Source organism: Scardinius erythrophthalmus (genome assembly GCF_964197995.2).
Source record: "Scardinius erythrophthalmus genome assembly, contig: HAP1_SCAFFOLD_59, whole genome shotgun sequence".
NCBI classification, from domain to species: Eukaryota; Metazoa; Chordata; class Actinopteri; order Cypriniformes; family Leuciscidae; genus Scardinius; species Scardinius erythrophthalmus.
The window spans coordinates 47,116-69,254 of NW_028296534.1; the positions used below are offsets into that span (position 1 = coordinate 47,116).

General features: G+C 41.3%; 1 protein-coding gene across 1 annotated transcript in view; it reads left to right on the forward strand.

Annotated features, from left to right (window-relative positions):
* lonrf2 (LON peptidase N-terminal domain and ring finger 2) overlaps positions 1-22,139 on the forward strand; it is a gene marked incomplete at its 5' end in the record, with an annotated part of 99,883 nt that overhangs the window by 14,812 nt on the left and 62,932 nt on the right. The window contains 5 exons of the mRNA XM_081394630.1: positions 4,696-4,857; positions 5,273-5,444; positions 5,616-5,718; positions 5,790-5,904; positions 18,736-18,857. Of these exons, the coding sequence (XP_081250756.1) occupies positions 4,696-4,857; positions 5,273-5,444; positions 5,616-5,718; positions 5,790-5,904; positions 18,736-18,857 (674 nt within the window). The remainder of the gene's footprint in view (positions 1-4,695; positions 4,858-5,272; positions 5,445-5,615; positions 5,719-5,789; positions 5,905-18,735; positions 18,858-22,139) is intronic.

The following is a 22,139-nucleotide window of genomic DNA, read 5'->3' on the forward strand; positions in this document are numbered from 1 at the left end:
CTTTCAGAATGATCACTACCAGGCAAATCCTCTCGCAAATTCGCCAGGGGGACTGGTTTGCGACGATAGATCTGAAAGACGCGTATTTCCAAATACAAATAGCGTCACGTCACAGGCGATTTTTGAGATTCGCCTTCGAGGGCCAGACATATCAGTATACAGTCCTACCGTTCGGCCTGTCTTTAGCAACCCGTACGTTCACGAAGTGCATTGACGCGGCCCTCGCTTCCCTGAAAATTCGGGGGATGTGAGTTTTGAACTACTTGGACGATTGGCTAGTTCTGGCTCAGTCTCGTACAGAGCTCATAGAACACACGACCATTTTACTTGAGCACCTCGAGAATTTAGGTCTCAAAGTCAATTGGGCGAAGAGTTCGCTGTCTCCCAGTCAGAAAATATCTTTTCTGGGCACAGATCTGGACTCGCTGTCTATGACAGCTCAGCTATCGCCACAACGCAGACTGGCCGTTCAGTGCATGGCGGAAAACTTCCGCTACGACGCTGTGGTCCCGCTCAAACAGTTTCAAAGGATGCTGGGCCTCATGGCCGCAGCATCGCCAGTGCTTCAGCTGGGCCTCCTTCGGATACGCCCACTACAGTTCTGGCTACAAGCGCGTGTGCCGCGCCGAGCGTGGACTTCCGGTCGTATTCGCCTCAAGGTCGATCAGAAATGCGTTTCAGCTCTGAAACCTTGGACGGCGACCGACTGGTACCAGTCAGGAGTAAGCCTGGGGACTTCCTCGAGTGTGAAGGTGGTGTCTACGGACGCCTCCACCTCGGGATGGGGAGCGCTGCTCGAGGGCAGACCGTTCTTTGGCCTATGGTCAGAACGGGAAAAGCTTCTACACATAAACTGCCTGGAAATGATGGCAGTCGACAAAGCGCTCAGGCGCTTCTATCCCCAGATAGCAGGACACCACGTTCTAGTCCGTTCGGACAACATGGCGGTGGTAGCCTTTATAAATCACCAGGGAGGTGTCAGATCCCGAACCCTTCACAGGCTGACGGAACACCTCCTGGTCTGGGCCCAGCACAATTTACGCTCGCTGAAAGCAGCCCATGTTCCCGGCCACTTGAATTTGGGACCAGACAGACTGTCCAGGAACAATGTTCCAGCAGGAGAATGGTCTCTACATCCAAAGACAATTCAACTGCTGTGGAAGAAGTTCGGCAGAGCGGAAGTAGACCTGTTTGCGTCTCAAGAAAACGCTCACAGCCCGATATACTTCTCCAAGAGCAGGAACGCGCTGGCTCACGTATGGTCCCGCTGCCCGCTCTATGCTTTTCCCCCCATCACGCTCATACCTCAGGTAGTAGAGCGGATCAGGGAAACTGGATGCTCAGTGCTACTAGTAGCTCCGTTCTGGAAAAAACAGGTTTGGTTCCTAGTTCTGATGCAGCTAGCGAGCTCTGCCCCATGGCCAATACCTCTGAGGAGAGACCTCCTCACCCAAGCCAAGGGCTCGATCTGGCATCCTCGCCCGGAGCTTTGGGCCCTACATGTGTGGGCCATCAATGGGTACCCGCTCACCTCCCTACGGGAGTGCTAAACACGATCACGCAGGCTAGAGCTCCCTCTACGAGACGGCTCTATTCCGCGAAATGGTCTGTGTTTTCTAGCTGGTGCACAGCCCGTGGCGCGTCGCCCCAGGACTGTGGGGTGACGGACGTTCTTTCCTTCCTACAAGAGCTTCTGGAAAAGGGTAGAACCCCTTCCACGCTCAAGGTTTATGTGGCAGCTATAGCGGCGTTTGCTAAACCAACGCTAGGCCAGCCACTTGGGAAGAACGATCTGGTCATTCGCTTCCTAAAGGGAGCGAAGAGGTTAAATCCTCCCAGACCCCCTTCAGTTCCCATATGGGACCTTTCCACGGTCTTAGAGGCCATGAAAGGTGCCCCATTTGAGCCAATCCAATCTGTGGATATCAAACACTTGTCCTTCAAGACAGCGTTTCTTTTGGCTCTCGCTTCAGTAAAGTGTGTGGGGGACTTGCAAGTGCTTTCAGTGAGTGCGACATGTATGGAGTTTTGGCCGAATGACTCTATAGTCAGGCTCAAACCGAGACACGGGTATGTTCCTAAATCCCTTAACACACCATTCAGGTCCCAGGTCATTTCCCTGTCGGCCTTACCGGTCCCTGACGAGGAGAAGGACGCCAGTTTGCTCTGCCCGGTCAGGGCATTAAGAGCCTATGTGTCTCGCTCGTCTGTTTTCAGCTATTCGTTTCGTTCTACGGGAGCTCTAAAGGGCTAGCTGTAACGAAACAGAGCCTATCCAGGTGGATAGTTGATGCCATAGCGCTGGCTTACACCTCTAAGGGCCTGCAATGTCCGTTAGGTGTCAGAGCGCACTCCACAAGAGGCATGGCCTCATCGTGGGCTTGGTCTACTGGGATTTCTTTACATGATATCTGTATGGCGGCAGGCTGGGCCTCCCCGTCTACATTTATCAGGTTTTATAACCTGGAAGTTCCCGCCTTGCAAGCTAAGCTGCTTTCAGTCTAATAAGCCAGTACTATCTGCCCCGATATCGGCTCAGAATACTGGGAACTGCTCGAGCAATGCTCGCCGATCGATCATGCAGCCCTGTGGGCAATTGTAAGACCCATAATCTTCATCAGATCAGGCCGAAATTCGCCCTGACTGTGTGGAACACTATTATCTTAAAGCACCCTGGTGGGTTGCTACTTATTCAGGAATGATGCTTTTAGCCCCTCTTCCTGGACTCTCTGTGAGTCCCTGATGATCATGTACCATATGGACTCCGGGCACGTGCCCTTGGGACTTTGGTATTGGATCTCAGCACGCACGGCGTTTTACATTGTGTTCCCCAAGCGTAAGCTTACGCAGTACGAGAGAACCTCTCGTAAGAGAACGTACTCGGTTACTAACGTAACCTCGGTTCTCTCTAGAGAGGGAACGAGTACTACGTACCCTTGCCGTGCCTGCAGTTCGCTCTGGTTCGCTCCGGCGATGAAAAACCAGTGAACCAGCCTCTCGACGCTATATTTATAGCCCTAGGCCACGCCTATTTCGGCGGGACGTGATGCAATGGGCGCGAAGCATCCCCATTGGTCAAGGCGTCACGAGAGGGCCTTCTCGATAGGCTGCTGCAGTTGCCGCAGGGCAGCCAATAGGCGCGCAAGCTGCCTCGCCTATGCCTGCAAGCTGCTGCAACGCGTTTTGCATTATATAAAAATTAAGGATAATTTTTGGCTTCAGTATCTCGCGGAAAGAGACTTTCCCCCAAGCGTAAGCTTACGCAGTACTCATTCCCTCTCTAGAGAGAACCGAGGTTACGTTAGTAACCGAGTATGTTTTTCCTTTATTAAAGGGTTAACCTATATATTTATAAAACAAACAAAGATCAACAAACAGGCAAACAAATTTAAATAACAACCAGATCGTCAGGAGAGGGCCAGGCCAAAATAACAAACAAAACAGGGGCTTCCTAAAGTTTAAATCCCGCTAAATTACCTAACAAAAGAAATCAAAAAGACAGTTATCTTATCTCTCTCCCTGACTAGCGAGAAATAAACAGGAGAAAAGTTTAGGGATGGATAATCCAAATAAATTGGCGCCCGTCTCCCTACACAGTTTAATAATTTAAACTCACACAGTCTAAATGGTGGTTGTACTCAGACAACAGATTTCACAACAGATTATAAGTTTTCTTTTCAACAGCAGTTCACACAACAACATCTGGGATAGCTGGAGAGGGATTCCTGCTGATCACAGTTTCTTTGCTGCCAACAGAAAGCCACGCTCCTGCTAATTAGCATCAGCTGCGGACGATTTGGAGTGCTGCATGAGAGAAGTGCTGCGTTCCAGTCCAAAATTGTCATGCCCTTCACTCGCTAACTTCCCTCAGTCTCATTCACTCAGATGTACATCATTGCTTACGATGCATGATTGCCCACTACTAGCGGAAACTGCAATGGCTGAACTGCAACGTCCTAAGCCCTTGATCAATTGGAATCAGCTAAAGAGTTGATTTATTATTTACATTTTTTTCCCTTTTAAGAATTTGTTTAATGCAGCATCCAATATAATTAATATATCATGGAGTTGTTTGTTGTGGTGGTGATTAGACGAGATTTGTGGTGACGTCACAATCGTACTGCATTGTGGGACATATAGGTGCCTGAAGTGTACATATGAAGTAGACTCGCTCCCTCGGTCAAAATCGAGGGAACGAGGGTCTGTCCATATAAACTTCCCTCGTCCACTTCACGAAGTGGTATGCACTTCAAAATGGTGGCGGGGATTCCCCCGAGGGGAAGTGCTTAGGGAAGTTCGCAAGTGCTTGTCTAAAAGTGGACTGGAACGCAGCACAAGAGAGAGAGAGTGAGATAGAAGAAAGGAAGAAAACAATCACCAGCACAATATAAACACAAGACTACGTCACAGGACGTAACACTTGTTATTCACTCAGCACGTGCATTGTGTTAATATACCTCCTATTGGTTTAACTCTGTGTCAATGTAATGTGTTCAGGAAGCAAACAGTCTACGTTAATAATCACAGCCATTTGAAAATCGCAATTTCGGTTTAGAAACGATTAATCATGCAGTCCTACTTAAGCCCCTTAGTTTCTTTAATTTAAGAACTGATGAGTGTTAGGTGACTGCAATGTGATTTTTTGCATGTCCATGCCAACATTACTGTTGTACAACTGTATCTGTGTATCTACAGATCCTGAGTCACATGTTCTCTTCAGTCTTTGTGAATGAGGGTCTGGCTACGTTCCTGCAACCCCTTCCAGCTGGCCCCTCCCCTCGTGTCAAACCCTCATCCCTCCTCAGTTCTCTTCACTCCTCTCTTCATAGAGATGGAGCCAAAGCAGGCTGCTCTAAGGTTACTGCATATGTGATCACAGATACAATTGATTTCAACAATTTGCTACAATGAAGATATCACACTGACCCCTGGTTTCACAGACAAGGCTTAAGCTAGTCCTAGACTAAAATGCATGTTTGAGCTGTTTTAACTTAAAGTAACTTGCACAGACAAATATTAAAATCTTTTTTGTCTCAGAATGCACATTTTGTAATGTTTTTTTTTTTTTTTTTCTCTCTATGGCACATTTACTAAAGCTACTTAAATGCCCTAATTGAACTAAGGCCTAATCCTGGCTTAGTTTAAGCCCTCTCTGTGAAACCGGGCCTGAATGTTTATAAAACTAATTTTGCTTTTCAAGCCATTTTTAGAATCATAGCATAGGACCACTGCATCATCAATTCTAAAACCATTCTTTCTTTCTTTTTCTTAGGAACAAACACTCAGTTGCAGTAATTTCAAAGATGGGAAATCTTATATTTTACAAAGATCTGAAAATGTAAACTCTGTTGGCCTTTCTTCACTTTTTGTTCCACCCATCCTAAAAAGGAAATGGATAGAAGATGCTAAGGACTTTGAGCCACCCAGCAAACAGCTCAAAGAAGGTATGGGGTTTAAATCCATGAATTATTCAGCTGAAAAAAAAAGAAAAGAAAAAAGATTACTTTGAACAAAAAATTGTGAAGTAAAGAATTTTGTATTTGCCGCTAAGATCTCTGTGGCTGGTTGTACAAACCTTTTTTTTTTCTATTTTCCTCCATTTGCTTCATTCCCAGACAAGGCGAATTCAACCAAAACTCTCCCTACCTTTTCTCAGGAAAGGCAAGTTCCATCGCAGCTTTTGGACAGTGCAGACTTTGAATGTTCTCTCTGCATGAGGTAATAATAAATTCTGTCTTGAAAATAATTCTTAATTTTGTATACATCTAAAACCTCCTCACTTATTGCAGACTGTTTTATGAGCCTGTCACCACACCCTGTGGACATACTTTCTGCCTCAAGTGTTTGGAGCGCTGCTTGGACCACAACCCTAACTGTCCTCTGTGTAAGGAGAACCTCTCTGAGGTAAATATGAGGCCTATTTACACTTGTCACTTAATGTGTTTTTACTGATCAGATAGCTATCCAATTTGTTAAAATGGTTTAATTTTCACTTGGCCACATAATGTGTCTCCGTAAAGTTCACGTCACCATAAGCAACAGATATGTGCTGCAATTTGTTCATCATCAGCTTTTTTCAAGATCGAAAAGACTGCAAAAGGAGAGAGAGCTGCGCCAACGTTGGGGGAGAATATTTTAATGAAAATGACTGGGTTGAGTCTTCAGGATGTAATGCCGAATATTGAATTTCCTTTGCAGCAGTTTGCGCAACTGCTTGCAGAAGAAAGATGCTCAACTGTTCATCTCTGTTGGGCCATATCTGTGGAGATGCGTGTTGCGGTAGCGCAGTCCTATCTGGCTACTGGGAGCCGGTATTTTGGACCATTTTGGAGGGAGTAAATTTTACTTATATGGCTTCAACAACCAGATACATTTACACTTGTCCAGTTTAGTCTGAAATGCGTCTCAAACAACCTCCTGAATTGGTTTGAGCGATCGGATTTAAATCAGTCTCTAAAGTGTTTCAGAGGGCATTTACACCTGGTCTTTTCATGATCAGAGAAAACGCATGAACTCACCTGGTGTAAATAGGCCCATAAATCCTTAGTTGAAACTGAAAATCCCTATGTTGAAAATTGGTATTTATCATCTTTGGTGGACGTCCTAACATATCATCTAATATGACTCGAATACATAAAAAAACACGGCTGCCAGCAGTAAATCAGATTTCATCAGCTTATTACATTAAATCACCTTTAGAAAAATGTAGATATTCATACGTTTCATATAAAGCTGAAACGACACGTTGATGTAAAGTCAGCAATTGGCAAAAAAACAACAACAAAACTGTGAACATGCTGATATCACGAGCAACGATTTGGGGGTGGGGGAAATCTCTGCGATTTTTCTCATTAAAAATTTGATTTAAAATTCAAAAAAAAAAAAAAAAAAAAAGAGTAAAAAACACAAGGTTTGTTGTGCCTACTTGTAGGGCTGCACAATTTGTCCCCAAGAGTTTGTGCTTATATCAATATGACTTATAATTATTATGATGATTATTAGTAGTAGATAAAGATATTTAAAAAATAATTACACTATTTTATTATTAAAAATGTATAAAATATTTAAGAATAAATTAATTAATATAGTAATTAAAAGAATAATACAGAAAACTTGGTCCCACTTTATATTAAGTGGCGTTAAGTACTATGTACTTACATCAAAAAAATAAGTACAATGTACTTATTGTGTTCATGTTGTATTGTAAAACATTTTTGCTGCTATTGAGGTGTGATACGGGTAAGGTTAGGGACAGGTGAGGTGGATTGGGTAGGTTTAAGGTGTAAGGGAAGGGTCAACTGTGTAATTACAAATGTAATTACATAAATTAATTGCAGCTGTAATTACATGCAGGAATATTTAAAATGTAAGTACAATGTAAAAACATGTAGTTACACAATAAGTACATTGTATCAAATTATTAATTTCAATGTAAGCACATGTAAGTACATAGTACTTAAAGCCACTTAATATAAAGTGGGACCGAAAACTTTTATTTTATGGGAAAATAGCAGGCGACCTATAACTGTAAATCATTAGAAAGGAACACTTCAATACACTACACTAGAGAATCACATGGATTACACATTCCAGAAATCTCTAATATGGACAAAGGCATCCAGCTATCGCTGCAACTGAATAAAAATAATATAGAAATGCTTTGACTTATTAAATATGAAGACAGTAAACAGAACAAAGTATATTTATAATGCAATGCTAATCCACATAGCATTAATTACAGTATAGAATACGATAAAATAATATACTGTCTGCCTCATTCTGTGAGAACTTCTATTTAGGATCTGAAGTGACTTCTTATTTCTAACACTCGCCTGACGCTATGAAGTGATATGTATGTAAAATAACACATTAACTAATGTAATGGAGAATAAATGACATAAATTATATCCTTTGCTATAGTGTTGTCAAAGTACCGGTACTTCGGTACCAAGTCGGTACTGAAAATGTGACGATACCAGCAATTCTGTAGTACCGGGTATATTCGGTACCCACTAATAGGCAGATGCTTTAAGTCGCTTCCGTGTTTTTATCTAAGCGCGGGGCTTCAGACTAACTTTTTTACTTGGAGCACTGTCTGTAGCTGATATATACCTGTGTATATTAAACTGCAAAAAGACTATTTGAATATTAACCCTGTATGTTCTGCTTGTCTCTGTGTGAATGAATGGTGCAGACGCGCGGTTTCATTTACCTCACACACACACACACACACACACACACACACACACACACACACACACACTGAAGCACGAGTGACACTTGCGCTGTTTTCAGTCTCTGCTGCCTCACGATATGATGACATGATGAAATTCATCTCCAGAGCCACTCTGAGAGTCACTTCATGAGCATTTTACCATTTAATTTGAGAAAAAACTATTGTTATATCATACACACACAAGAAACTCAAAGGTCTTCACGGCAACCCGTCAAAATAAAAGTTCGGTTTAACTTGGAAAAATAGTTCCAACAGATTTTGCTGTGGTATCGAAATTGGTACCGAGAACCGTAAAATTGTAATGGTATCGGTACCGACTACTGGAATTTTGGTATCGTGACATCCCTACTCTACTAGATTAATCGCTTTCGTCTTCTGATGTAAATTCAAGGGTTATTCCTCACAGCGCATTCTCTTCCAAACTCAATGAAAAGCAAAGGAATCTGATGAAGCTTGATGCTTTGTTTATCGTGGTGTTGGGGGCCTTTACAGGTTCACATGGCTCACGTGGACAATTACCGTATGAATAGTCTGCACTTGCACGTGGGTGAGACCACATTACAGGTAATGATTTCAATGGTGGTTTTAATACTGATTACATAAACAGAGAATATTTTTAATATGATTTACGTCATTTAAAAGTATACACTTCAAGCTTTTTAAAGACATATCTCTCTGTCTGTGTGGAATGTATTCACTGAGTGTCAGTTCATTTTTGTGACGTGTTTCAGAAAGAAGTTAGCAGAGACTGAGACGGCAGAAAGCGCACCCTGTTTGTTTGTTTTCTTTTACATTTACATTTAGTCATTTAGCAGACGCCTTTTTCCAAAGCGACTTACAAATGAGGACTAAATTAAGCGAGTTATCGTGAAGAGGCAAAAACAACACAAGAAGTGCTCAAAATACAAAGCTCAGGCATTGCTCAGAGTAGCATAAGCCAGACAAGGGAGAATTAAAGGAAAAGGAACGATTTTATTTATTTTTTAGTGAGGTTAAGTGCTAACGGAAGAGATGAGTTTTCAGTTGTCTTTTGAATGTTGTCAGGAATTCTGCATTCCGGATGAGGGTGGGGAGATCATTCCACCAGCAAGGAACCGTGAATGAGAATGTTCTGGAGAGTGATTTTGTGGCTCTCTGTGATGGTACCATGAGCCTTCGCTCATTGACTGATCGTAGGCTTCTGGTAGGGATGTAGACTCGTAGGAGCGAGTGAAAGTAGGAGGGAGCTGAGCCTGTGGTAGATCTTTAAATGAGCGTCAAGTGCCTTGAACTTGATGCGAGCCGCGAGTGGTAGCCAGTGCAGAGAGATGAACAGAGGAGTGACGTGGGCCCGTTTGGGCTCTTTGAAGACAAGACGAGCTGCAGCATTCTGAATCATTTGTAGAGGTTTAGTTGCACATGATGGAAGTCCAGCCAGAAGAGCATTGCAGTAATCAAGCCTAAAAAATGATCAGGGCCTGGATGAGAAGTGGTGTTGCATGCTCAGTTAGGAAAGGCCTGATCTTCCTGATGTTGTGCAGTGCAAACCTGCATGATTGAGCTGTCTTTGTAATTTGGTCTGTGAAGGTCAGCTGGTCATCAAATTTTAGTGAAGTCGTGCTGTAGAGACTGATTGACAGGGAGGACGAGAAGCTCAGTCTTTGCTGAAATGTCCGCCAGACAGCTTGATATATGTGCAGCTACTGTGGGATCATCTGGTTGAAATGAGAGGAAGAGCTGTGTATCATCAGCATAGCAATGGTAAGAGAAACCATGTGCCTGTATGATGTGTCCCAGTGATGTGGTGTAAATGGTGAAGAGGAGGGGTCCAAGAACTGAACCCTGAGGAACTCCTGTGGTCAGTTGATGTGCTTTGGATGCCTCGCTTCTCCATGCGACCCTGAAGGATCTACCTGTGAGATAGGATTCAAACCAGTGGAGAGGAGTACCTGTGATGCCCAGTGATGAGAGGGTGGACATAAGGATCTGATGATTCACAGTGTCGAAGGCAGCAGACAGATCCAGGAGAATAAGAACTGATGATTTGGATGGCAGCTTTTGCATTCCGTAGGGCTTCTCTGGCTTTTTCTGAACTCATTTTCAATGTCAAGCTCTTCCCTATCAGGAACATGTTAGAATGTCATCTGAACCGGTTGTTTTGTAAACATCATGTACACCATTTAACAAACATGATCTGAACATGGATCATTGCATCATGTATTTTCCTCTCATCTCTGTCTAAAGTAGTGTTTATGGTAAATGGTAAATGGACTGCATTTATATAGCGCCCATATTCTCATATTCACCCATTCACTCACTCACTCAGCCATGCAAGGCGCCATCCGCCATCCAAGTCAAGTCAAGTCATCTTCATTTATATAGCGCTTTTAACAATGTAGATTGTTTTAAAGCAGCTTTACAGAGATAAACGTATAATTTATGGTAACAGAGATTATTTTGGCTTTATAGCGGTTCTTTAGTAAAGTTATTTTCCAGCTAAGGTTAGTTTTGATTGATTCGCTTCCGTCGCAACAATCATTTGTTATTAAATTAGGGGCCGCTAAGACGACACAATTCTCTCTACACAGACTTTAAACGCGGACCTGTGAGAAACGCTGATGGCGTTCACATGTGCATTAAGAATTGGTTCTATAGTTATGTGCGTTTGAATATATGTGCGCAGGTTTGGAATTTCCTACAAACCAAGCCTAAACAAAGTACTGGTGTTTCCTTATAATTTTTGATACAGAATTTTATTTTATTTTATCAATTCGGGGTAGATACGCGAATTGAGTTTCCCGAAAACGCTTTATCTGTAGAGTGGTAAAGGGATCCTCCATAGGGAGAGACTAGTTGGCACTTCAGCACTGCATTGTCATCGGGTCCAGGCGAAGGTCCTTCATCAGATCTGGATACGGCCTGGATTCGGTAGGCTGCAGGAAAACCTCGGGATAAACAAAGACACTAAAATTAGCGTAGATGCCATTATTCTTATGATGTAACGAGTACATCAGGATTTATGGGAAGTGTTCCCGGTTCCAGCTGACCTAATCTATGCAGCCTAACATTGAATTATATAAGTCTATAATGTATTATGTGAATGCTAGGTCAAAGAGATGTGTTTTTAGTCTAGCTTTGAACTGACAGAGTGTGTCTGCTTCCCGGACAATGGTAGGAAGGCTGTTCCAAAGTTTTGGTGCTAAATAGGAGAAGGATCTACCGCCAGCAGTCGATTTTGATATTCTAGGTATTATTAACTGGCCGGAATTTTGAGATCACAATAGACGTGAAGGACTATAGTGCGTTAAGAGCTCGCTCAAGTAATGCGGAGCTGAACCATTTAGTGCTTTGTACGTGATCAGCAATATTTTAAAATTGATGCGATGTTTAATAGGGAGCCAGTGCAGTTTTGACAGAACCGGGCTAATATGATCATACTTCCTGGTTCTGGTAAGAACTCGAGCTGCTGCGTTTTGAACTAGCTGTAGTTTGTTTATTAAGCGTGCAGGGCAACCACCCAGTAGAGCATTACAATAATCTAGCCTTGAGGTCATGAACGCATGAACTAATTGTTCCGCATTTGTCAATGAGAGCATATGACGTAATTTAGATATATTTTTAAGATGGAAAAATGCAGTTTTACAGATACTGGACACGTGACTTTCAAATGAAAGATTGGTATCAAAGAGCACACCCAGGTTCCTAACCGACGACGAAGACTTAACAGAGCAGCCATCAAGTGTTAGACAGTTTTCTAGGTTATTACGTGAGGAAGTTTTTTGTCCAATAATTAGAAACTCTGTTTTTTCAGAATTTAGAAGTAGGAAATTACGAGTCATCCAATTTTTTATATCCGCTATGCATTCCGTTAATTTTGTGAATTGGTAAGTTTCGTTAGGTTTTGAAGAAATATAGAGCTGAGTATCGTCGGCATAACAGTGAAAGCTAATGCCATGTTTCCTAATGATATCTCCTAATGGTAGCATGTACAGAGTGAACAGCAGCGGTCCTAGTACTGAGCCTTGTGGTACGCCATACTGAACTTGTGATCGATGAGACATCTCTTCATTTACTGCTACAAACTGATAACGGTCAGATAAGTATGATTTAAACCATGCTAGTGCAATTCCACTAATGCCAACATAATTTTCGAGTCTATTTAAAAGAATGTTGTGGTCGATAGTATCAAATGCAGCACTAAGATCGAGTAACACTAATAGAGAGACACAACCACGATCGGATGATAAGAGCAAATCATTTGTGACTCTAACGAGAGCAGTCTCAGTACTATGGTATGGTCTAAATCCTGACTGAAAATCCTCGCAGATATCATTTCTTTCAAGAAAGGAACACAATTGTGAAGATACTGCTTTTTCTAATATCTTTGACAGAAAAGGTAGTTTCGAGATCGGCCTGTAATTGACTAATTCTGTAGGATCAAGTTGCGTTTTTTTTAACAAGCGGTTTAATCATAGCCAGCTTAAAGGTTTTTGGTACGTATCCTAGAGACAAAGATGAATTAATGATATTAAGAAGAGGATCTATGACCTCTGGAAGTATTTCTTTCAGTAGCTTAGTCGGTATAGGGTCTAACATATATGTTGTAGATTTAGATGATTTAACGAGTTTAGTAAATTCTTCCTCTCCTATAGCAACGAACGAATCAAATTTTTCCTCCGGGAGACTACAATGCACTGCCTGATGCGATACTGTAGTAGACGGTTGCATAGTTATAATTTTCTCCCTGATATTATCAATCTTATAAGTGAAGAAGTTCATAAAGTCATTACTGCTGTGTTGCTTGGAAACTTCGGTGCTTGAAGCTTTCTTTTTCGTTAGTTTAGCCACCGTTTCAAATAAATACCTAGGATTATTTTTATTTTCTTCTAATAGGTTTGAAAAATAAGCAGATCTAGCAGCTTTTAAGGCCTCTCTGTAAGCAATCGAGCTCTCTTTCCATGAAATGCGAAATACCTCTAGTTTTGTTTTCTTCCAGTTGCGCTCCATTTTTCTGGCTGCTCTCTTAAGAGCCTAAGTTTGCTCGTTGTACCACGGCGTTGGACTATTTTCTTTAATCTTCTTTAAGCGCAACGGAGCAACTGTGTCTAAAGTGCTGGAAAAGAGAGAGTTAAAAGTTTCTGTTGCAATATCGAGTTCTTCTAAGCTATCTGGGATGCTGAGATGGTGAAACTGATTAGGAAGATTATTAATAAAGCAATCTTTAGTGGCAGAAGTGATAGGTCTAACATATTTGAAACACGGAGTCGGCTTTGCAGCCTTGGCTAAATGAAGTTTACACGAGACTAGATAATGATCTGAGATGTCATCGCTCTGCTGCAGAATTTCAACGGCATCAACATCTATTCCATGTGATAATATTAGATCTAGAGTATGATTACGACGATGAGTAGGTCCTGACACGTGTTGTCTAACTCCAGTTGAGTTTACAATGTCTTTAAATGCCAATCCCAATGCATCTTTTTCATTATCGATGTGTATATTAAAATCACCAACAATTAGTACTCTATCTGCAGTCAATATTAATTCTGATAGAAAGTCCGCAAATTCTTTGATAAAATCTTTATGGTGCCCTGGTGGCCTGTATACAGTAGCCAGCACAAATCTCAAACGTGATTTATCATTTATACTATATATTTTTACATTAAGTACTAACACTTCAAAAGAATTATATTTAAAACTTGATTTCTTAGTGGTTTTGAAAATATTACTATAGATTACAGCAACTCCTCCCCCTTTGCGTTTCAGACGAGGCTCATGTTTATAACAGTAATCTTGCGGGGTGGACTCATTTAAAGTAATGTAATCGTTTGGTTTTAGCCAGGTTTCTGTCAAACACAGCACATCTAGGTTATTATCTGAAATCATATCATTAACAATGAGTGCTTTTGAAGTAAGCGATCGAATATTCAGCAACCCAAGCTTTAGCATTTGCTCATCTGTATTATAGCTGTTTTTTATTTGTTGAACATCAATTAAATTTTTAACCTTAGATGGGTTTAAAGGGATACTCCACTTTTTTCGGAAATATGCTCATTTTACAACTCCCCCAGAGTTAAACAGTTGAGTTTTACCGTTTTAGAATCCATTCAGCCGAACTCCGGTTCTGACGGTACCACTTTTAGCATAGCTTAGCATAGATCATTGATTCTGATGAGTCCAGTAGCATTTCTTTCAAAATGACCAAAGAGTTTCAATATTTTTCCTATTTAAAACTTGACTCTTCTGTAGTTAAACCGTGTACTAAGATTGACTGAAAATTAAAAGTTGCGATTTTCTAAGCCTATATGGCTAGGAACTACTCTCATTCCGGCATAATAATCAAGGAACTGTGCGGCCGTACCATGGTTGCAACAGGCGTAATGATATGACGCAGCGCCTGAAAATAGTTCTAATAGGTTAGACAAACTTAGTCCCGGTCATGTTGGAAGAAGTTACCGAGCTGGGGACTATTTTCAGGCGCTGCGTCATATCACTACGCCTGCTGCACCTATGGTACGGCCGCACAGTTCCTTGATTATTACGCCGGAATGAGAGTAGTTCCTAGCCATATAGGCTTAGAAAATCGCAACTTTTCATTTTCTGTCGATCTTAGTACACGGTTTAACTACAGAAGAGTCAAGTTTTAAATAGGAAAAATATTGAAACTCTTTGGTCATTTTGAAAGAAATGCTACTGGACTCATCAGAATCAATGATCTATGCTAAGCTATGCTAAAAGTGGTACCGTCAGAACCGGAGTTCGGCTGAATGGATTCTAAAACGGTAAAACTCAACTGTTTAACTCTGGGGGAGTTGTAAAATGAGCATATTTCCGAAAAAAGTGGAGTATCCCTTTAAACGTTTTTTGGATTTCCAAATTCGGGGAACAGACACAGTCTCTATATGATGATGATAGGTGTCTCTAGGTGAAAGAGGCTCTATGTGATAGGATTTATCTGACCTTGGTGACGCGAGGCCGCTAGCAGACAGTCGGTTTAGCCAGTCTGTCTGCTTCCTGACCTGAGGCCCAGATTGTCATGTTTGAGCTCTAAGACTATGTGCCATATTACTAGAGAGAAGAGCAGCACCATCCCAGGAGGGATGAATACCATCTCTTTTCAACAGGTCAGGTTTGCCCCAAAAACTTTTCCAATTGTCTATAAATTCTATATTATGTTGCGGACACCACTTAGACAGCCAACCATTAAGCGAACACAATCTACTAACTATCTCATCACTCCTGCGAACAGGAAGTTACTGTAACAGCAAATTACAGTGCTTGACATCGTACTTGCGAGTTCACACACCTCTTTAATATTAATTTTGGTGATCTCCGACTGGCGGAGTCGAACATCATTAGTGCCGACGTGAATAATGATCTTAGAGAATTTACGATTAGCATTAGCCAGCACTTTTAAATTTGCTTTGATGTCAGGCGCTCTGGCTCCCGGCAAACATGTGACTATGGTGGCTGGTGTCTCTATTTTCACGTTCCGTGTAATAGAATCGCCAATAACTAGGGCACAATCATTCTCAGTGGGTGTTTCACTGAGCGGGGCAAATCGATTTGTTATGGTAATCAGAACGGAAGAGTGTTTTTTTGATCCGCGACTAGAGTCATCCTTCACTGTCACCCATTTGCCCGGCTGCGCAGGCACTAATTCAGCTGGAACCGCATCATATAAAGAGTTCACTATGTTAGGCGCATCCAAAATAGTATCTGAAGCTCTAGCACTCTTACTATCCTCAATTAAAGTTTGGATGCGTGTTTCTAGTTCTGAGCTTTTATGAACTCAAAGGCATGAGCGCGCGAGAGAAATATAAATAAATAAAAAAAGCTGAGCGCACGGGTGGCGCGTTAACAGGCTAGCGAATTACTAGCGTGTTGTGCTAGTAGTAACGGAAGCTAGCGATGTCAGGTTAATCTGAGATGTTGGGTAAGCTGTATTTAGTAGTAGTATAAACAACTAGAAATTGTAGTAAATGATGGTTCAAAACAAGGAAATACGAGGCTAAGACGGAGCTTACAGCACCGAAGCAAACACACTCACAGCAGGCAGCGAGGCAGACAGGAGCAATCGTTCAGACAGCAGCACACATCCAGCTCGTCGGGAGCAGCTGGGGTTAGGTGTCTTGCTCATGGACACCTCGACACTTGGTCAGGTGGAACCGGGGATTGAACCACCAACCTTCCGGTTTGTAGACAACCTACATGAACCACTGAACCACTGCCACCCCCAAAAAAGCACAGCAACCGCTGCTGTTCCATAAGTGTCACCTACTGTCAGAGAATGAATTTGCATTTTCATTTAGTCCATCTGCTGTTTTTGTTTTGTGCAGGTGTCTTATGTAGCATAATTTCACAAATCTAAAATCAGACCATTCTGTTTTTTATTTAAATCTTGTAATTATACAATCTAATCAAAAACAACTGTTCATGCTACATGTGTGTAGCATCGGTGTTTGGATTATGATTAAAATGCAGTGGTTTCCTCTAATTTCAAATGGCTACAGATATTTTTAAAGACCAGTTTGACATGTTATAGAAAAAATAAACAACAAATAAATTAGCTTAAAAAATAAATAAAAATTGGCAACCGGTGTTGGAATCTGCCCATTTGCTTGTAAAAAAACAGAATTGGCCATGAAAAATCATGATCGGTGCATCTCTGCTCTGGAGCGTGTAAAGCTTAATCTGTTTAAAAGGTTTATATATTAAAGCTTGAATTTATATTAATTTTGATATCAATTGTCAATTAATATAGTAATCATATGAATATATGAATTCTACAATCATAATTCATATATAATACAAATACAATAAATCATTAGCACCAAAAGAGGGGAAATTGTAATCCATTTTTAAAGAAATATGTGATCTCTGATTATAAATTTTAAACATTACCTTAATGTTTTCTAATGAAATTAAAGACATATTTGTGAAGTTTCCAGACATGACTGAATATATTGCTGTCCAATTAAATACTGTCATGGTCCTGGTTGCAGCAGAGATGAAACTGAATCTTAGTGCAGCAGTGTTTATTAATGATGAACTCAAACTAACAGTAACTCAGGATTAAAAAAACAAGGGACAGAACAACCAGGAACTAGGAAAAGTTACACATAGACGACGACAGACCCTGAACAGGACTAAACATGGGGCTTAAATACACAGCAAAAAGGAGAGGGTAAATTAACTAGACACACCTGAACAGAACTAAATCAATTAGTAACCATGAAAACAAACTGTCAGGGGACAGATTAGAAGATTAACAAAGAAATACAAACATAAACAGAACGGGAAAAGAGATCAAAAACAGAACTCTAAGGCCTTGTCCGCACGAAGACACGTTTAGCTGTATACGTAAAAATGTTGTAACGCATCGGCGTTTCGCCAAGATGTATCCGGCATTTTGGAAGCCTGAAACCACTATTTTTTTTAACCGGGCCCTAGAGTGGATAAATCTGAAAATGATACCCTTGCGTTTTCGTGTGTACAGCCAATCCGTATATTTTGTGAAATGATGATGTCCACCCCACTTGTTGACCCTAGAATTTCCCCAGTGTGGGATAAATAAAGGTTTCTTCTTCTTCTTCTTCTAGTCAGACACCGCTACGTCATGTAACAGTAACAACAACTGCGGACTACATGCTTGTGTTCGTGCTGCAGAAGCTACTGAGCCTCTTTTATTTATTTATTTATTATTTACTTGAATGTATTTGTATTTTATTTCTTTATTTTTACTACTTTATTTATATTTTCTTTCTTATGCTATGATGCTTGTCTGTTGTCTGATTAAGACATTTCATATTTTTTACCAGGCCATTTATGGTTGTTTACTTTGTTCAATAAAGTTCTTGATAAAATAAAAAATAAGCTACTGAGCCTATTGTTATTGTATACAGCGCGCAAGGTTTATGCGCATGCTCCAAGTCTTCTCCATTTTTAGTGCATCTCTGTGGCAGAATTACAGCTCCACATACTGGTTTGGCATGGATACTACATCGTTTTGAGTCACAACGCTGTGTTTACAGATTTTTTTTTTTTTTTAGAACGATGGGAAAAAAAATACGGAAAGGGTAGGCTCTGCCTTCGTGTGGAAGGGGCCTAAATATGAACAAATAAACTCAAAACATGACAAATACATGATGCATAAAATAATACTTCCATTAAGAGATTACAGTCTGATATTATATTAGAAATGCATGGCAGTTTTATTACTGTATGGTCTGCATGAGCCATTGGTGCTTCGACCTAGATAATTGTGGTTATCACACACTTATGAATAATGAAGTTGTTTTAACATATAATAATTTTACTATACAGCCCTGATCTGTATGAACAACATTTTATTCTCTCCTCAATGAAATGTTCTCACCCATGTCAGCATAAATGTATCATTGTTTTGCTTTAGTTTTCTTATTCATTATGTTGTTTCTGAAACTCAGTCAGTTTAGTGAAGATTAGTCATTGAGGAGATACTTTCTTATCTAAAGTGCACATATCTTTCTTTTCTGCAGTATCTGGCCACTAGAGCGGACAACATAACTCTTCTAATTGAAGAAGTATTGCAGCGCTACTTTTGTGACGAGTTAGCAGAAAGGCGGAAAGTACATGAAGAAGAGATGAAAGAACTGTCAAAGTAAGTTGGCTTTGGATATAGTGGTTCCCTTTCATGGTCACTACAAGTTACGTCAGTGACGACGAATGGGGTTTCGCTTAGAAAGCCTGTCATCTTCGAGTATATAAAACGAGCCAATGGCAATGAAATGCCAGGGCCGCTCCTTCCCCCGGTGGAGGGCCGGGGGAGAATCCTTGGTTTCCCGAATCCCGCTGCTCGTCCCACGACGGGCAGCACCATATTTTGTTTAAAGAAAGAACTGACACACCCATCTATGAGCACACAGAGTTCTCGGATGAAAGTGCACGCCGCTCACGAGCCTCGCCACTCTGGTCCCCCTCTGTCGCCAGACCCCTGCCAGAGCATGCCCCCGTGGGACGCTAGTCCTCCCCTGGCCTCCTCTGGCAGGACGCGGCTAATGACCGTGCCCCCGCACCGGGCCGCTATGCCAACCACGCCTGGGCCGGTCATTCCGCCTCGCTGCACCACCGAGGGTACGTCTGTGGTCCGCATGACCCCGCTGGTACAGTTCTTGGGAGCCTGGTTAGAGCTTCCCAGACTGTCCCGCTGGGTCGCGAGGACCATCAGGCTCAGCTACGCGATTCAGTTCGCGCGGTCTCCTCCCCGCTTCAGGGGAGTCCGCTTCACTATGGTCGGTGGCAATGCCCCTGTCATGAGGTGAGGGTCAATTACAAACAAAATTCAAAGGGTGAATTACAAACAGACATCATGTTCCTATCAAAGATGATACAATGTGATGACAAGATGGCGGGCGGCGGCTTGGCAGGAGCCGCAGGTGTGCTCGCCAAACTTTTATGTCTGTTTTCATCCTCACCGTCTAAAGTGGCTGCAAAATGCTATGATCGTAACCATACTACAAAAAACAAGTACCGGTATGTACCGAGGACTGAGGACTTAATACAGCGATCCGCCTTTTTGGTCTATATTATAGTGTTGTTGATCCTTTCTGTCCGCGGCTGTGGGATCAATCAGTTGATCTCACGAGACACCGCACTACCACCAACACAACCTGTTATACACAATGAATGGAGCCGATTCACCCTCTACACGGAAATACTACGGGATTGGAAGAGCAACAGCGCCATGTGAGCAAACCAACACTGCGAGTGATAGATCTAAAGTTCCATGCTCTTACAGAAAGCTGCTCACGTACCTGTTCGCTACACTTCTCCTTGCTGGCGATGTCCAGCTGAACCCAGGACCCGTCGCGGTGCAAGATCTACCCCCGGCGAGCATGCTCGTAACTCCAGGTAATGCCGACCAACAGAGACACTCACATGGAAACCCGGCGGTTACAAAACACTTCAACATCGGCCTCTTCCAAACTGTTCAGCACTCCAAAATTATTTGGGACCCACGCGCAAAGCCGAGGGGCCTCATCGGAGGTCACCTTAACATTCGTAGCATAAGAGCAAAAACGGAACAACTAGAAAAACTTTTTACCGACTCAAATTTGGACTTTCTCTGTCTGTCTAAAACATGGTTTTTCAAATCGTCACCCGTAGCCTCGTTCACAATGCCTGGCTACAAGGTTTTCAGAAAGGACAGAAACAAGGGAAGAGGCGGTGGGCTACTTATGTATGTGAGAGATAACATTAGATGTGAACAAATTGATCTAACATGTGTAAATGAACTTAAATGTATTGCCATTACTATTACTCTCTCTCAGCAGATGTCATTTAATGTGATTGGCGTGTATAGACCACCGTCATATGATGTCACGTTTTATGAAAATTTTAAGAACCTGCTTAAATTATTGGACACAAAGAAAGAATGTATAGTTCTGGGCGATTTTAATTTAAATTTGGCTGAAAAAGCAACTAGAAAAAAGTTAAAAGCACTTACAGACAAGTTTGAACTGACTCAATTAATAGATGGATCCACACGAATAACAAACGTCTCAAAAACACAAATTGATCTCATTTTTAGTAACAAACCAGAGAGAATTATAAAATCTTATAATCTTCTCACTGGTTTGTCAGATCATAACATGACTCTTATTGCAAGGAAATTAACAAAAAAAAAGGATTATTTACCAACGAGAGATAATCAAAAACTCCTATGAAATAGGGAAACATGACATGAATGCATTTAAGGAAGAACTAAGTCAAACTGATTGGAGAGATGTTTTACTCACAGATGATATAGATGCCTCCTGTGAGTCCTTCATTGGTACAATAAATAGACTTAAAGAAAAATATACAAAAACTTTTAAAAATAGACGGAGTAAGGGCAACCTACCATGGTTTAATGACCATTTGTGGGACCTGATGAAAAAAACGTGTCTTTGCCTTGAAAGTAGCACTGAAGTCTAAATTAATTACTGACAGACAAATTTTTACAAACCTTCGTAATAAAGTAGTCAATGAACTAAGGAAAGCAAAGGCAAAGTTCTTTATGGATATTATTAAAGACGGAAAAGGAAATAGTAAATTGATATGGAGCAACATAAATAAACTAACAAAGAAAGACAACAAGCACAATCAGGGAAATGGACATGAGCTGAAAATTAATGGAATTTTAAATAATGATCCCAGTGAAATAGCTTCTGCATTTAATACTTATTTTACCACATCAGTGCAGAATTTATCTGACACTTTTGGTGCAAGAATTAAAAATATAGCAACACCAGATTATAATAAGACCATTTTTAAGATAACTGAAGTTCCTGAAAATAAAATTTGTAAGACACTAAGCACTTTAAAGTTCTCAAAGGCGAAAGATACATTCAAGTGGGATTCAACATTTCTAAAGAACAATGTTCACTCCCTCAGCACCCCCATTACACACCTAGTTAATTTATCGATAAAGCAATCAATTTTTCCAACTGCCTGGAAAAATGCAGTGTTAGTTCCGATTTTCAAGGCAGGGGAACCTACTGATGTAGCTAACTATAGACCCATCAGCATTTTGCCGGTGGCATCAAAGATTGCAGAAAAAGTGGTAACTGAGCAGTTAACCGACTTTCTAAATTCTGGACAAACACTTCATCCAATGCAATTTGGTTTTAGGAAAAAATACTCGACTGAAATGGCTACCTGCTATTCTGTTGAAAAAATCAAATCAAAACTAGACAGTGGGAGTGCTGTAGGAGCTGTTTTTCTGGATTTAAAAAAAGCTTTCGATACAGTAAATCATAATGTTATTCTCTCTAAGTTGTCAAACTTTAATTTTTCTGACGATGCTATGAAATGGATGGAGTCGTATCTCACCATGAGAAGACAAAGCACCAGAGTTGGGAATAAAATGTCATCATTCAGTAACTGTTCTGTTGGCGTCCCG